The sequence below is a fragment of the Terrapene carolina genome, unplaced genomic scaffold (genome assembly GCF_002925995.2).
Source record: "Terrapene carolina triunguis isolate 2854851 unplaced genomic scaffold, T_m_triunguis-2.0 Scaffold32922, whole genome shotgun sequence".
Classification (NCBI taxonomy): Eukaryota; Metazoa; Chordata; order Testudines; family Emydidae; genus Terrapene; species Terrapene triunguis.
In genome coordinates this window covers 1,799,600-1,816,625 of record NW_020697273.1, presented here as the reverse complement: position 1 = coordinate 1,816,625, position 17,026 = coordinate 1,799,600, and the positions used below count along the sequence as shown (strand labels likewise).

The window sequence follows — 17,026 nt, the reverse complement described above, 5'->3', positions numbered from 1 at the left end:
CCTCATTATCCATGTTATGCCCCACTGCACAACCCTAAATAATTTTTCTTTCTACTTGACTTTTACACCCTTTGACTATCCGTGGACTGCACACATCTCCCACATGATGTTGTTCAAACAAAGCTGGGCATATTTACCCCCTTTAATTCCTCCTCAAATTAAACCCCGCAGTCCCATAACTACTTTGTTACTTTTCCTTGCTGTCCTGTCAGCTTGTCAAAGTCTTGCTGATAATGATGTGCCAAGAACTGAATGTGATATTGAGGCTCAGGTCCACTAACACTGCAAAGAAAGAGTGAAATTCAGCCCCTGCTGGTCCCTACTCCACTGAAGGCTGCTATGCCCCAGGAGAACTCAGTCTTTTGGGGAAGGGAAAGCAGCTGTTCCACTGCCACCTTTCCTCCAGGTTCTACCCAAGAGAACAGAGCAGTTCTGGTCGGGGAGAGATACTCCTATTGGCTGAAGCTGGGGAGGGGATTTGAGGAATCAGCACATCTCCAGCAGCCCAAGCCATGCGACTGGTGTTCTCTCTGGAACGGTGCTGTTCACATGCAGGCCCTGTGGCAGAAAGGAGGTGGTGGTCGTCTTAATCCCAAATTTCCTTATAGATCTCTCCCACTGGGGTCCCTGCACCAGGCTTGACACTGATAGAATCTGGCCTAGAGACTATCGCCTCCCCATCTGGAGACTAGGGGCCTCACCTATGCACCCAAAACTGTAGTGTCCTTTTTTTGCCGCCATACTATAGAGCACACTATAGAGCAGGGGTCGCCAAAGTGGGGTGTGCAAGAGGATCATTGGGGGTGCGTGGCGGGAGTCCGAGCGGCTTTTTTTTTTTTTTTTGCGCTTCGGCGCAGCAGGGGGTGAGTGCTCAAAAATTCTTTACTGATAGGGGTGCGCGATCAAAAAAGTTTGGTGACCACTGCTATAGAGTCAGGACTAAATAGCTGGCCACTGTTACTGGTAGGCACGACTTTACAATGTTATACGGTAATAAAAAAGGCCAATGTAATTTTGAGCTGCCTTGCTAACATGCCTCAACCGTGGTGTTACTTCAGTGAAATTAGCTGCTTCCTGGGCTGTATTTAAGACAGTGAGCAAAAGGTGAAAAGTTCTAAATCTCACTACCAATTCTCTGAGCCACCCAGTCTCCTAATTTCTCATGTCTGAAGAGATATTTTAGTTCTTGTTTTAATACAACAACATCCTTTCCAAAATCACTGGTTCTGGTTCTCTGTTCTGATGGAGGAGGATTTGAAACAAGTCTGGGGATCGTTCTAAGCTACCATTGGTCTACGCCAGTTTGGGGATCATCTGGGCACTGGACCTGCCCATGACATACATTAGAACAGCCTCAAGATTGCTCTATTGTGCACGGCTGTCAGTGATCCCCAGGCGCTGTTCTGACAGTGGGGGATCAGCCATGTGCAGAGACACTCCAGTCATACGCCTTTTTCCCTGACCATGGAGCCAACGCTAGTAGGAATGTGATGTAGGAGCAGCTCTGGTGGCTCATCATCACTCCGAAGATTTCCCTGGAGCAGAGCAAATCAGCTCCAACATGCCCATGAATCAGGGCCTCAGACACAATGTTTATAAAATCAGTTCATTTCTGACCTAAGCAAACTTGTCCATCTGGAAATCCTGTTAGATCTCCTGCTGTCTGCACTGGTCTTTGAAATGAATGATCTGAGCAGAAACTGCATGGGCAAGGGATAGCAATGAGGCCTTTTTCTCTCCGTGCACGGGAAACAAGAACAGTAAGCGGCCACAAGTCAAAGCAGGATGATTTTTTTCAGTTAAGAGTTAAGTAACTGACCAGCCTGCTTCCCCAGCTCCTCTGCATTGGTGTTTCCATCTCTGTCTGGAGTGGCTGCTGGGAGAAACATACTGCTGGGCATCATCACTTCCGGTGTTGTCACCTGAGGAAGGAGGGATGGTGGGGAAAATGGGAGAGAGGAGAAATAAAAACAGAAAAAGGTTTTTAAAATCGTTAAATAAGCAAAATTAGACATCAGCAGAGGTGTCACTTTTCTTAGCTCATTGAAGACTCGTGTTTATTAGACAAAGCTCACATCAGTCAAAAGTGTTTCTACAGTTACATTCTGGACATAATTAGCAGTGCACACTCGAAGAATAATCTTATTATTAATATTTTTCCTTTATGTAGAATTCAGACTTTGATCACTGACAATGTTTTGTCATGGGCTGTGAAACTTCTTGTGCAACCAATTAGGTAGATAAGTTGAAAGGCCCACCTTAAGCTGCTGAAAACATAATAAGGCCCTAATTAAATCATACCTGTAAAGTACAGTGTAATCTTGAACTAGGGAGCACTACAGCACTATTTTCAAAGTGTATTGATGCATAAAAAGGAGGGGCACGAGAAAGAAGAGTACAAATAAAGAGAGGTGACAAGAGAAAGGATGAATAAAGAAAGACTGAAACGAGATGGCAAACTGTCTGAAACACAAAGCTTTTGCAACCCTTTCCATGTTCTGACTGTTGGAAAGAAAACAAGTGTTTACTCTGGCTCGCTTCAAAATTCCGTTTGCAATCAGTTATGCTATCACCAACCCAAGACTCGAAAGCCATGATTTTTACAAGAAACTAGTGATTCTGGATAGCTCAATTTTTGGAAGCCCGATTAGAGACACTTCAAAAGAAGCTTGGGTTTCAGGCTCTGCACTTTCGTAAGATCAGGCCCCCATAAAGTAACTGAAGTTGGGCATCCAAAATCACTGGTTACTTTTGACAATCTTGACCAAAAGGACTAGTGCTTTGACCAGTGTTTAACATCAGGCACGCAGCAACAAAACCCTACGTAACGCTGAGCACCACATGCCTAGCAACTTAAAGGCTGCTCTTCAACGGACGCTCCCCAACACAGCAGCTCAGGAAACCGTTCAAGACCATTGTTCCCACTAGTGCTATCTCATAACATAGCCACATACAGGAGCTCACCCCATAAACAAGTGCTTGATGTCAGTTCTGCTGCTTTGATTGTCTGTGAGCATCCTCTCACCTAGATGCTAAAAGGAACATCCTTACCATGCCCTGAGTTCTTGGTGAGTGAGGGAGCAGCAAACCCAAACTGACTCTCAGTGCTGGTGCTCTGACAGGGCCCTTTTCCAGCCACTGACTGCTGGGAGAGGACGGCATGTTGGAGATGGTGCTAACCTGTCACATTCTCTAGTGAAGCTACAAAAGGGTCCCCTTCAGGCCAGGCAGAGGAATGGACGGATCCTTGGATTTCCTGGCAGAACAAATGATGTGATACTTTCCTACAGTGCAGCTCCCTACCTTCTTCTAAGCAAACTTAAGTCAAAGGCCACAAGGTGCATGCGGGATGACTAATGAAATGCTAGCAAAGTCTGTGACTAAGGTATAGCTGAAATACTGTGAACTCTAAATAGGACATGGTGTCTTCCTCGCCGGCACTGATATAAACCCTACAGAGACTGTGTAGGGAAAGAGGGTCTGATCCAGCCGTGCTCAGGTTCATGGGGAGCAGGAGCATGTACCTGGACAGCCTCAAACGAAGATGTGATGGAGAGAGATCTCGGATGTCAGACAGCAGAGGGAAGGGATGCTGGGACTGCACTGGCTACTCACAGCGCTGTGCGATGTGAGCAGTGCTTCATTTGTAATGAAAGAGGTGCTGGAGCTCAAGTGATTGTTTTACTTTGGTAACTGACACAGCAAGCCCAGAGGTGCCGGGGCTCTGAACGGCCAGGCCTAGCAGTTCCAGGACTCAGCCCCGGCACAAATTGAGCACTGAAGGTGAGTGATACAGCAACAGCATTTGTGTTTTACAGACGTCTGCACCCTGTAAAGGCAGCTGCCACTGAGGAAGCACTAGGAAAGGGGTGGAGAATGCCAAACTCATTACACCTTTTATTCCAAAGCAGAACATTTCGGAAGGCTGTGGTTGGTGAGTCCAGAGGGAATGCAAGAAGTGAAAGGTCACCGATTAATTCATAGTCACCAGACTCAGAGGAGGGGGAATGAGGTGGGAAGCGGAGGAGGAAAGACAGAAAGAAAGCGATGTCTCTCTCCGTTTTAGCAGCAGGGAAAGTGCTTTCCCAGGATCTTTAGGAATTATGAAAAATAAATAACGAGAAATTAAAAAAACCCCAACAGAGTAGAAAAAATAAAATTATCTAACACCTCAGTAGCACATCATTATAGAAAACTGTGGGCTTTTTATACACATTACAGTAAGGCAGTCATCCCCGCTAACAGACTCGGTACGACGGATCAGTAATTGTTTTCATACACTTTAATTAGAAAAACTCAGATGGCTATGAATAATAATGGAAAAGAGAGACTTTTGCACTTGAAAGGTTGAAGTCAATCAAGTGTGAATGACGGCAAAAAGGAAAAAAAAAAAAAGACACCAATTCATCAGGGCTCTGTTGTCTCGCCGCGTCTTTAATCATAATTCCTGATTGGGATTCAAGAAGGCAGTAAGCAGAGTTTCTTTGTCTGCCTTCACCTTCTGTCAATTAACTCACCCCGAAATATAATCATCAACCTCACATGCTCCTCTGCATCTTAATCTGGGCCTCCAAACCAGTAAGTCCTGCCCCTATATGTGCTTAAGTAATTACCTTTACCTACCTGCATCTCCACAGCCTCAGCTCTCCCCCTTTCCTCCCCCACATCCAGAAAGGGCTTTGGGACAGGAAACTGTTATAAGGCAGAAAATTCCTAGAGGGAACTGGGACAGAGCCAGAAGGGCAGGAAGTGAGAAATTGTGTGCATCTGTGTAGTCAGGACAACTGCAGGCTCTCCCAGCAAGCTGTGCAAGGGAGCCACTGGCAAGTGAAACCCTGAATGTAAAGCTCTATTGCCTGATCTCCCCACCTCTCAGTCATTTGCCAGCTCAGCTCAGCAGTTCTCTTTGCCGCAGCCATCTTCCTGGTGGGGGCCTTCCCCCTCCCACGCCCAGTGTCTCCCCCAGAGGGAGTTGCCTGACCACTCATCAACCTGACCACTTGGCATACAGGCGGTGTCCCAAGCCCCCATCTTCATCGGTTTTCTTTTCACACGCTAAACTCTTTGGGGCAGGGACTATGGCTTCCTGTGCGTGCAGAGAGGGCCTGGCACACTCGGGTGATTTCGCAATACAAATAAATAATCAGAGTAGAAGGTGAAAAGGAAGGCACTGAATCCTGGCTGCCAATCACAGATAACCAGGTAAATGATATTATTTTATACTGTTTATGGTTATGTCTGTATTTAAATGGTGTAACTGTCATGGGTGGAAGGGCAGTGGAGGGTTGAGTCTTGTAGGGGAAGTTAACTTATGTGCTGTTTCATGTGATCATATGTGGTCACTTCCCATTCAGATGGTCCAGCAATAGCTGGGAACTAACCCTAGCTCCAGTCTTCCAAACTCCTAACTGCTTGTATTTCCTCATTCAAGTTTCTCTAGTGCTTCCACAACACCAACTTCATATGCACCAATATGAAGGTATTAAAACAACCCTAAGATATGTATACAACTGCAACGTATCACTGTGTCAGCTTGCGGTGTAACCCTAGACCTTAGTTATTCTATGTACTGGGGCAGCACCGAGGAGCCCCAGCCGTGACCCCCATGGTGCTAGGGGCTGTACAAACACAGAAAGAGATGGTCCCTGCCCCAAAGAGCTCACAATCTCCCTCTATCACTTCCCTATTGTTTCTTAGCCACACTCACTGTACCATGTTCAAATCAGATTGTCATCCCCTTGGGGTTAGAGTCACATTTTTCTATCTGGGCTGAAAGTCACTAGCATGTTTTAGCTCTAGAAAATAATTATCTAGTTCACTCTCGGAATTTCTAACCTGCCCATCCCCATAGTATGTAGGCATGTGTCCTAGGGGACCATACGCTAGCACTTCCTGGCTCTCTTGTAAGTCATCCTTCTATACAATGTTATCGTGTAGGCTATGAATGGTATCACCTACACAGGAAATGTATACCCAGTACTATCAGACCTTAGTATGTTTCCTTCCTGTCCTAGCAATGTCTCTTATGCAGTTTCTTTCTGCCCCAAGATGAAATTGGTTAGTGAGTATTTATGCTAGGGGTGAAATTGGTCCCTGGTCTGTGTAGATGCTGAGCGCCCACTATTCCAGTTGAAGCCAATGGAAGCTACGGGTGCTCAGCCTCTCTGGAAAGCAGGCTCCGGTATGTGTACCCGATACCCCAAATCAGTGGCCATTTTGGAAAAATTTGGCCCAATTGCTCAGTGTTACAAAGTGAGCAGAAGTTGAACACAGATCTCCTCTCTCCTTGTCCTGTTTGTCTCCCTTAAGACTGTCCTCTCTCACAGAGACTAAGCTCCAATGCTCATCCTCAAGAGAAAATGAGCTTGCTGCTGTTTTTGAAAAGGACTCTGTAAGCTGCTTCCTCAGAGGAGACAGTCCAAAACGGCTGAGAGAAGTATGATCCTTCGGTGTGGGAGTCCTGCTGAAACTGGAAACCCACACTCTTCAAGTGACAGCGCTGGAGAGCCTGTTGTAAGAGCCGAATGCAACAGTTCAGGGGGTGGACAAGGAGCTCGGTACAATCTCCACTCTGCCAGCAATGCTGGGCTCAGTAAATGGCTGTTCATCCCTGTTCTCTCATTCCCCTCCTCCCATTTCCACACACCATACCCTTTTCTAAGCCTCAGCAAAGCTTATAGTTGGGGTTTTCAGAAAGCACTGCTTCACTGAGGCCTGAGCTGTGGTGGCTAGGATTCTTGCTGTCTCGTGGTAACACATCCGTACGGAGGTTCCCATCTTGGCCAGTCTCTCCTCTATTCTGACCCTAGGTACATAACATGGCTCTTGGACACATCAAAGCCACGTACCCAGCTTTGGACAATGACAAGAGATCAATACATTAGCTCTGCCTTCTCCCACTGGCTGCTTCTGCCTGTCTGGGATGCAGGGCCAATCCCATGGAAGTTCTAGGTAGCTCTTCGTGAGCTCCCCCAACATGGCCAAAATAATTTAGATTTAAAAATAACCTCCCTAGCAAGGGTCTGAGGAGCTACATTAATATCCCTTCTGTCCATGCAGGGGGGAAATGCACATACAATGCAAGGTCCCCGAACCAGACAAAGGAGGGAATTTCCATTACAAAGAGAGAGAGGGGGCTGGAGTGAAAAGCTTCATTAGACTCAGAGAGGCAAAGCGATGGCAGTATACCAAGGTCACTTCTAATTTAGACCATCTAATTGGCAAACATGGCTCCAAATGGCTATCATCTCACAGGGCTCAGAATTAATGAAGCCCGATTATTTTCATTACCTTCATCCGAGATGGAGAACGAGACACAGAGTGAGGGGGGGGGGGGGGGGGGGGGGGGGAGAGGGAGGGAGAGAGAAACACTGACTGACAGCAGAAGGCAGAGAGCAGTAAGAGGAGACAATAGAAAAGGAGAAAAGAATATAAAGACAGTGAGAGAGGAGAGAGGATGGCAGAAACAGGAAAGAATTACTTTGGGAGCAAGAGAGAAAAGAAAAAGATGAAAAGACAGCTGGCGCCAGGGAACAATGGAAGGACACCTTAAACACGGGACAAGAAAACGAACAACAGAATTAAATGGAGGGGTAGAGGAATTTATGGAACGATAAAGGAAGCTGAGAGGGAGGCGGGAGAATTCCCCATTACTGGAGGCTGCCTGGGAAGCAGTCCCTTCTCCTATTTCGAGCCCATCAGTCTTGTCAATTGACTATGGAAGTGAACTGCACTTCACCCTCATTAAGGAGCTCTTGGCCAAAGCGGTGCAGGTCCAGGACTAGTGAAGTGGCTGTTGTGTGGAAAGACAACTAGAGTAGTTTAGAGCAGATGAAATGCCATATAAAACAAATTTTAAACACATTTATTCACCAGCGTAACCAAGTGGCAGCAGTAGAAGACTGGTGCAGACAGACTGGGGCTGCGTGGAATGTTGCCTTCAGCTGTCAGGGTATCTTGGGAGCTCCACTTACTGTATATAAACCCTCTAGGTCATGTCTTCCCCGTCCATTAGATGCTGGGGTTGCTGCACACATGCCTTTGAGCTCCGGGACCTCTACATACCAATCACACACACGTTTCTCTCTCACCCCACCATTGATGGACTAGCAGAGTGTCTGGAGAGGATCAGTTCTCAGAAAGGAGGGCTAGTGCTCTGGCTATTCCCAGCAGGACAGTCACCCAGACTGCTTGTTGATATGAAAGGGAGAGGGACAAGAAACACACAGATATGAGATGCAGAGCATAAGCAAGCAGCTGTTACTATGGCAACAGACATATTAGACACTGCAGGTTCCTGAAAGGCGTCTGATAAGGTATTATTAACTTGAGCCTCCTTCAAATACTGAACGCAAAGACATCGTGTCAAAAGCAACCTGGCTCCCATTTATTGGGCTGCAATTCACTTACAGTGCATGAACCGGGTCTCGGTGCCTTCAGATTGAGACAGGAATCTTGGCTGGAATGAGCAAAATTAGGAATTTACAGAGTTCCCGTGTCCACCACAAATGGTTGTTTCTTTTATTTTTTTAAAAAACATGTTGTTTGCCATTTAAAGGAAAATGAAAATATCTGCCTGGCCCCCTTCTGCTTTATTCAAAGCACGCAGACCATCCCTCTTCCCCAGGTGTTCTTTCCCGAGCACCACAGAGAAAAGCAGCCCAGGCTTCATGGACGTGAACAAAGAAACAAGTAATGGGACAGGGCTCACAGGAGACTCCCATCCTTTCTGATGGGATTTCTGATCTCAGCAGAAGGCTGGAGCACTCCAGGTGCCCTGGGTGGGGGTTGTTAAACTACTGGGTGAGTGAGGTCTTGATCACACACCGAAGGTGCACCAAGCTAACTAAATTGCTTGCAGACTAAATGGTCTGAAGAATTCTGTATATCGATTTAAATAAGGCATTCTTAACCGTGACAGAGTGCCCACCCAAGGGGCTGTACCAATTTAACCACATCAGTTTCTAAACCAGTTTAGGTAAAATTGGTACAACTTGTATGTGTAGACAAGGCCTCATAAATTGACCCCATTTCTCTAGGCTAGAACAATGGAGAGCACTCTTGGCAGACTGGGGACTCCCACTTGTATGGCAGAAGCTCTATTGCTACTCACTGCTCTCTTATTTCTTCTCTTCATGATAGGGACAAAATATTTTCATCTAGCGTTTGACTCTAAGCTGCCTTAGAATCTCAGTTCTTTGGGACAGTCCTTGAATATCAATGTATACAATGCCCCAGTATGATCGGGCTCCGTCCCTGTTTGGGGCCTCTCTGGGTGTCAACACTGCAATTAGACACCTGTGGTTGGCCCATGCCAGCTGACTTGGGCTTGCGGGGCTCAGGCTACAGGCCTGGTTAACTGCGGTGTAGGAATTTGGGCTCAGGCTGGAGCCTGAGCATTGGGACCGTATGAAGGGGGAGGGTCCTAGAGATTGAGCCTGAACGTCTACACTGCAATTAAACAGCTCCTCAACCCAAGCCCCACCAGTCTGAGTCGGCTGGCACGGGCCAGCTGCAGGTTTTAATTTTAGTGTAGACATATCTTGAGCGCTATAAATGTTAGCTAACTAACATGTTCTCTTTCCAAAGCCCCCTGGTATTTTTGTATTGTTTATTATTGTTTTCACTGAGGACAGAGGTACCCGAATTTGGCATTTACTGGGGGCAGTAATGGGACCTGTCAACACTGTTAGATGTTGATGTGTTCCAAGATCATGGTTCCCAGACTGTGGTGCATAGATCTCTCCCATATGTTCCTGGACCAGCACTGATTGCCAGGCACAGCATCTCTTCTGGCATTTAATGAACCATTCTCCAGTGCGGAGCAGAGCATTCCTTCAGCCCGCCAGGAGCCAGGCACAGCAGAGGGAGGGGGATATGGCAGCAGATCTGGAAGGACGAGAAACTGGGGGAAAAGCAGCAGAGGGAAGGAGAAATCTGACAAGCAAGGAGGAAGGAGAGAAAAAGACAGAAAACAAAAGGGAAAGAGGAAGACTGGTGCTGGAGCAAGATCATGTGCTTCCACAAACGATGCCACCTAAGAAGAAACATGGACCACTGGACATTTTTTCTTGTGCCATGATACACATGGATTGGAACACTGGAAAGACAGGTGAGCCCACAAGATTATTTTTATTTAGTTGTATTGTTGCAGTGCTTAGAAGCCAAAATTGTGCTAGGTGCTCCACAGAGACATCATAAAAGCAAGTCCCCGATCAGCCAGTCCATGACCGAGAGAATGTCGCTTGTACAAAAAGCCTGTTCAGAATGACAGCTTGAGCACCGCAATGTTAGAAATGTAATAAAGAGGACATTTCCCATCATGCACTGTAATGATAATTTCCTTCTCAAATTAACTGGTGACAAACAGAATGCTGGATAAAGGCTTCCATTAGAGACAGTGTTAGAACAGGACTCCCATGTTTGACACCTACAGCAATGCTGTAGAAGGGAGGGAAAAGTTTGACACAAATATCTTGGTACTGAACCAGATTTAACTGATCTCTCAAGTTTTGCTACACTTACAGAGAAACTGCACTGGTGAAGACAGTCACAGCTGCACAGAGGGTGCAACCCACCTTGGAGAAAATTACAAAAATGGATCTATTTCTAACTACATGTTTCCATGGAAATATTTGATATTATTTAGAAAATCTCCTCCATTTCAACGGCTTAAAGACCTTTCCACTTCAGAGAAGTTTAACTGACCATCCTTAAAGTTCCATTTGAAATGAGGCATTTCAAAACATTTTGACAGTGGCATTTTAAACAAGGAATTGACAGAATTTTACAGCCACACATTATCCATCTCACACGGGCCAACTACACAATATCCACATGGTTGTTATAGTTGCCTTGAAAAAAGTGATCTGTTACTTATAAAAAGTTACGTTATCTCTGACTGACTAATTTCTCATTGAAGGACCAGATCCTACTTCTACTCCCATGATGATGAGCGTCGATCACTGACTGAAGTGTACAGTGTGAATTCCACTGAGGCAGTGCATCCCATGCCAGCCGCACCCTTGCCTCAAGAATGATAAAATTGCCAAAGACAGTAAACCTATCGCTTCTCCCAGTTATGTTTTAAACAGAAAGCCAGTTCCTGATTTCCTGTAAACCGTCACTTTAACGACCCTGGCTGTCTGATTTCATGAGAGAGTTAACATGGCAGCACTTGTTCTCTCCTTCACTGGAGGCAACACAGTCACATGAACTGCTGCCTCTCCCACAAGCCTCCACCTAAGACTTGACTTTTGCAGTGACTTTAAGGGGTTAAGGGAGAGCATGTTTCCTGAATATTCTTCTCAGTATCTCCACAGGGTAACTCTTTCTTTATTGTGCCAACCACCACAATACCCAAACATGGGGATGAGAAGAATCAAAGCAAGGGAAGTTCTTGTAGGATCAAGGAGTGGGATCTTGGATCAGCAGGTTACATCAAAACTAGCCAGTGCCCATGGGCACAGGCAAGGCCCTTTCGTTTATGCTAAGACAACTTCACTCTTGCTGGGAAGGCAGAAGGTGCACTTTGGCTCCCAGAGACTTACCGTCATGATGAGTTTTTCAACACAGTCAGGTGACACACTGTGCAGGTGTGTGAGGTGCAGCTGCAGATGGATCTTGTTGTTGAGCATGTCCTGGCAGAGCGGGCAGCGGAGCATGGGCTGCACTGAGTGCTGGGTCATGGCATGTACCCGCAGCCGGTTCACATCGGTGTTACTGTATTTGCAGTATGGACACTGATACATCTATAGAGAGAGATGAAACAAAACATGCTGACTGAATCACGTGATTGACACAATCACTGCTTATATTTCCTCCTTCCTTACAGATTGACTGTAATAATCTTGTGCCTTTGTCCTACCACTCAATCACCACCTTTTCATCAGCTTTTCTTTTTCTCTCAACACCTGGGAAGTGAATTAACAGCCTCTAGATTTTTATGGCTTTCCAGGAAGTAATGCTGGGGTCCTGTGCCTCACCTGCTCTGATTTGGTCTCCTCTGAAGTTTTTGACCATTTAGAGGAGAGAGGTGACTCAGAGCTGCTGGGAAATGACATGCGTTTGGAGGATGCTGGAGACTCTGTCAGCTCCTTGTCTGCCTGGCTGGCTGGCGCTGCAAAGACAAATGAGACTTGCATTAGGACATCCCCATCAGGCCAGCTCTAAAGGGATTCATGCTGGATGAAAAGATCAGTAATTCCATTTGTGCTGTTGTATTTTCTTGAAACAAACACAGTCTAAGGATTTGAAGAGGAGGAACATCTGGGCCAAGTGACATCTTACTAAACATGCTAGGGAGAAAGTACGAGTTTCTCTCTCGCTATCTGGCATTACTGGCACTAAGAAATAAGGAACTGTGACAGATCCATACAGCTACAAGCAGAAAAGCACAACCACTCAATCCAACTCCCTGGGTCAGCTTAAAATCTAGTAGATGCAAGACAGTCTTCTCCTGTGTTTACATATGAGATTGGACCACTTGGCCATATGTCAGTGCTTGAGTGTCAGGATTCCCCCTCGTTCCAGGAAGAGTTGGCTATACAGAGGACAATGCAGGAGGACATTCCTACCCTGAGTGCAGAAAGGTTCATACACCGTGTGCGAAGCATTGTGAGGCATTCATTCATTAAAGCCAGCCCAGGGCAGTGGTAGGTGCAACGCAGAAGATTCACATCTGGGTCCTACTCAGTCTCACTTTCCTAGACTGGCAGCAGCTGGGGGTTCCGAGTGTGGCGTGCACTCAGCGTTCGGGCAGAGCTGGTCTTACTCTCCACCGAGCAGTCCCCCTGAAATCCCCAGGAAGTCTGGGTGACAGAGCCTGGCCTATGACCAGCGGTGGGACTGGCTCCGATATGGACACCAAGAATGGCTGTTTAGGCATAAACCTTAAACACATTAATACAAAGCAATGGTATTCAAATTCAAACGTATACAGAAAAGTAATAAAATCAGAGCTCAATGCAGAAAATATTCCAGGAAATTGACGCTGTTCCCAGAATGCACATCCTATGACCTATAAACCCTGTATCTTGGTAACCTGGAGTACGTAAGTTTGTAGGACATCTATTATTTAAAAACTAGAAAGACAGGCATATTACACACAGTCCCCCCCCCCCGCCCCGAACACATATTCATAACAGTACTATAATCTGTCTTGAATCGACTTCAAACCCATTTCATCCTTAATGGGAGTTATTCATTTTCACTTGAAAGATAATACATGACAGCTGGATATTTAACATGATAGACTGGCTGCCGATTAACCAGGTGCTGTAACGTTCTTAGACTGGTTCCCCCACAGCCTGTTCCCGATCTCTTATTCACACTGTGAACCTGATGCTGTGGAACCAACCACACCTCACTTCAGAAGCTGCAGTCAGTGCACAGCTTAGATATGTTATTCACATGCCAGAAACCCTTTCAAAGCTATCGAGGTGGGATTTATTCCAAAATGTGCCTTCTAATCGGAAATCTAATTCACACATTTAACAATCCCCCAACACTAAGCATTCATAAAATAAACAGAGTGCAAAACCAGTTCCAGGAAAAGGGAGTCAGACAGACACTATGAATGGACATAAAAGGACCTGTGTCATTCTTGTGGAGAGAGGAGTTGATGAATGTTAGTGCTCCTGAATGTGTCCAAGCGATATAGTGGCGAGAGCCAGGACAGATGATTGGCAAGTTCTTTGCCACATGGCTCTGCTAATACACTTAATTCCTGTCCTGCAGAACCCCTGATATTTCAGTCCTGTGCTCCTACGGTGGTCTAATGCCTCAGTGTCAAATTTAAGCACATACCCCCAAAACATGTGTAGAATCCCAGTGTACCATTAAGACCTTTGTGCTGCTCAGTCTACTAAAAAAAGGCCAACCCTACAGCTTATTAGTGTAAAAGAAGTCAATGCTTTCATGGTAAATCTACAGACATCAGAACGCATCCACCATTGTCTTGTCCACGTGGCAAGATGAACTTTTATTCAACTCACAAACTTGCTGTTTGAATCTAAAACCTCCCTTGTGGCTCAGAGATGGAGCTTCTTTAAAAAGATTTCTACAGAATTGAAGTTTAGTTTATTTTTTTGGGGAAAAGGAAAGTAACCTCACAGTACAAATGGAGCATCAGGGCTGTGGGTGAAGATTACCTACCTGCCCCACCCCACGCCATGGGAAACAGTCCTCTAGATCCGATTCATGGTGTGACAAGAGAATAGCACTGAGCCAGGCTGTGCTTCATGAGCCCCCACTCTACCAATAAGAGTAAGAAGAATTCCTAGCAAGAACTCCTTCGCTGTGGCTAGTGGAAGATGATCCAGTGTTAAATTGCCTTGGCTGGTCCCCGTGTGACGTGAGGAGAGTGGCCCCAATAAGAAGGTTAACTACTGCTGATATTGTCCACTCCTCAGTTTGACCTCAGACATTAAAATGTCAACCACAGTCGGGAAGTCCGGCATCAGGCCCCAAGCTCTGTCTGCATACAGTCAGGCAGCAATACAAGCAGCACTCCCTTCCCTATTCATGGGGACCTGAATCACAGAGCCCTACAAGATTTTGGCTGGATTTCCAGTTAGCACAGTAGGCACGTGCCTAGGGGCGCCAGCGTTCTAGGGGTGCCTAAAAATGCAAAGTTTGCTGCTCCCAGGTCCCAGCAGGGGGCAGGGCCAGCTGAGGGGGAGACGGCCCCACGCAGCCCTGCTGGGGAGCTTCTACCAGCAGGGAAGGTGAAGCAGGCCCCTGTGGCAGGGGAAGAGCTCAGCAGTCCAATGCAGGCCCTGCCAGGCAAGTGCGACCTGAGGGAGCCCGGCCTGGGCAGGCCTCGCTCCTGCTCCAGCCTGGCTGATCGCGCCACACCTGAGGGGCCAGAGTGATCAGCCTGGCAGACACAGTCACCTCCAAGCGGGGCTGGTGAGTGTGGCCGGGGAGTAGGTCTTGGGGAGGGAGGGGCTCTGGGCAGTGGGGGAGGTGTGTGTGTGTTGGGGTGCCAGGCAGTGGGGTGTCTGTGTGGGGCCCTGGGCAGTTATGGTGGTGGGGCGCTGGGTGGGGGGTCTGTGGGCGGGGGGCGCTGGGTAGTGGTGTGCATGGTGCTGTGCAGTTGTGGTGGGGTCTGTGGGCGAGGGGTGTGTGTGTGTTGAAGATGCTGTGCCTAGGGGCATGTAAGGTGTAAATCTGGCCCTGTCCCCTTGCACTGACTGGTAATTAGGTCTCCAGCGTGGTTTGGGGAGGGACTCTCTGGGCTCTATCAACTTTCACTTCAACCCTTGAACTACTATTAGTTGAATGCAACAGGCATCTAGTGATTCTTCTCCTGCGGTGTTTGTGGCAGGAAGAGTCCCTACAGGATAGAAACTCCCCCCTTCCTAGATTTACTATCTGTCAGTTTAACCACCTGTTTCATATACATTAAATGTAAAAATATACATGCAGGAGATGGATGTTCTCATGGGCACAATGTGGACAAGGTAACCGTAATTAAACACAAAAGCCTATGTTAAAGTCTATCTTTAACTCATAAAAAGCAAACCGAAAACCAATGCTTTATTTACCCAAGTCTCCAAAGCTTTCCATGGCTCTCCCTATTGTGCCCTGCTATTGCCACACACCTAGTATCTACGTATGTGACATCAGATTGGCCTGAGGCTCCCAAGGTGAGGTCAGGATGAACATTCCCAGAATGTGGTGGTCGAAATCAGACTTATCACCATGATCTTCATGACACCTCTTGTAGGTAATGAGGAGCATAAAAACAGAACTAGTCCTTTACTGACAACGTAAGTTTCTAGTTTTCACTCAGTGGAATGAACTGTGATCGACACATTGCAGGAGACATTCAGTGAGCAGGGACTGGCTTTGAGAGGGTTACTTGTGACATTAGATAAGATGTCACATTAAACTCTGTACCACAAGTAGGGGCCAAGGAGAGATCCTGCTCAAAGACCAGGGCTCCGCTCAAGAAAACAAATGAAAATGTGATAAATGTCCTAAGCAGGAGGTAATTTGTGCATTGATTTGCTCATCTCAAGGTTTAAAGAAATAAAGAGGTTAGAAGAATACACCTTTCCATAGACAGAGAAAACATGTACCTCACACCCATACCTGAAAGCAGTATGGCTGCAAGGCATCCTACCCTCCTGAAGCATTTCTGAGAGGCTACTTCTTCAGAGCTTATGCCAGACAACACCTGCTTTTCAGCACGGGGGGATTCACTCTCTCTATTTTAAAGGGGAAATGCCACCCAGAAGTGACACTCATCCTTTTCTTTGCTAACCCCAGAGGTTAACATAGCGAGGGACCCAAAGAGCTGACTATGCTTGAGCCTTGTGGAAAGGCCAAAGGCAGCCGCCACCCCCCACCTTTCAACCATCAGACTCTCTTAGCTAAAGTACCACTGACAGCCCCTTCATCTAAACTTCCATCTCCCGACCCAGCAACATAATGGAGGAGCCAATTAAATGATTATTAATTCATGCTGCTTTCCGTAAGCCAGAGGTTCTCATCTCCCTGCATTCCGTAAACCAGCTTGCCACCTGCCCCACAAATTTACAGTAGGGTTTTTGCTACCTTGATTGATTATGAAAGTACGCTTCATACTAGCTCAGCAGCCAGTCTCAGCTACACTTTCAACCCCACTAGAACACTATTTTTGCTGCCTGATAGAAACTACAATTACCCAGTGGGGTTGCTGATTCCCACAGGCCTTTCTCCACAGTGACAGGTTCTTCAGACCTTTTCCTCAAATTTTTCCTGGAACGACCATATGGGACCCTGCACTCTGAAATTTTGTACCAAACTCTAACCCTCAGAGTTAAATCTGACTGCCTTTTGTAGAGGATTTTAAAACGGCCATGAGGAGCTCTCGCTACACTCATTCAGTAGAAAGGTATCCTTAGAGTCCCTGTTGGTTCTGTCTGGAGAGCCGGTGCTTGGAGAAGTGACAGGATTATCTCATCCCTTTTCATTCCCCTACGCCATAAGGCCTTCACCCTCCTATCTTTATCAGAGTGGATGAGTGGTGAGGCAGCAT

General features: G+C 46.6%; 1 protein-coding gene across 1 annotated transcript in view; it reads right to left on the bottom strand.

Moving 5' to 3' along the window:
- Positions 1-17,026, bottom strand: part of LOC113409383 (zinc finger homeobox protein 3) — a 175,676-nt gene that overhangs the window by 20,538 nt on the left and 138,112 nt on the right. The window contains exons 5-7 of the mRNA XM_026663222.2: positions 11,985-12,118; positions 11,550-11,750; positions 1,820-1,922 (exon numbers count right to left, since the gene is read on the bottom strand). Coding sequence (XP_026519007.1) covers positions 1,820-1,922; positions 11,550-11,750; positions 11,985-12,118 — 438 coding nt within the window. The remainder of the gene's footprint in view (positions 1-1,819; positions 1,923-11,549; positions 11,751-11,984; positions 12,119-17,026) is intronic.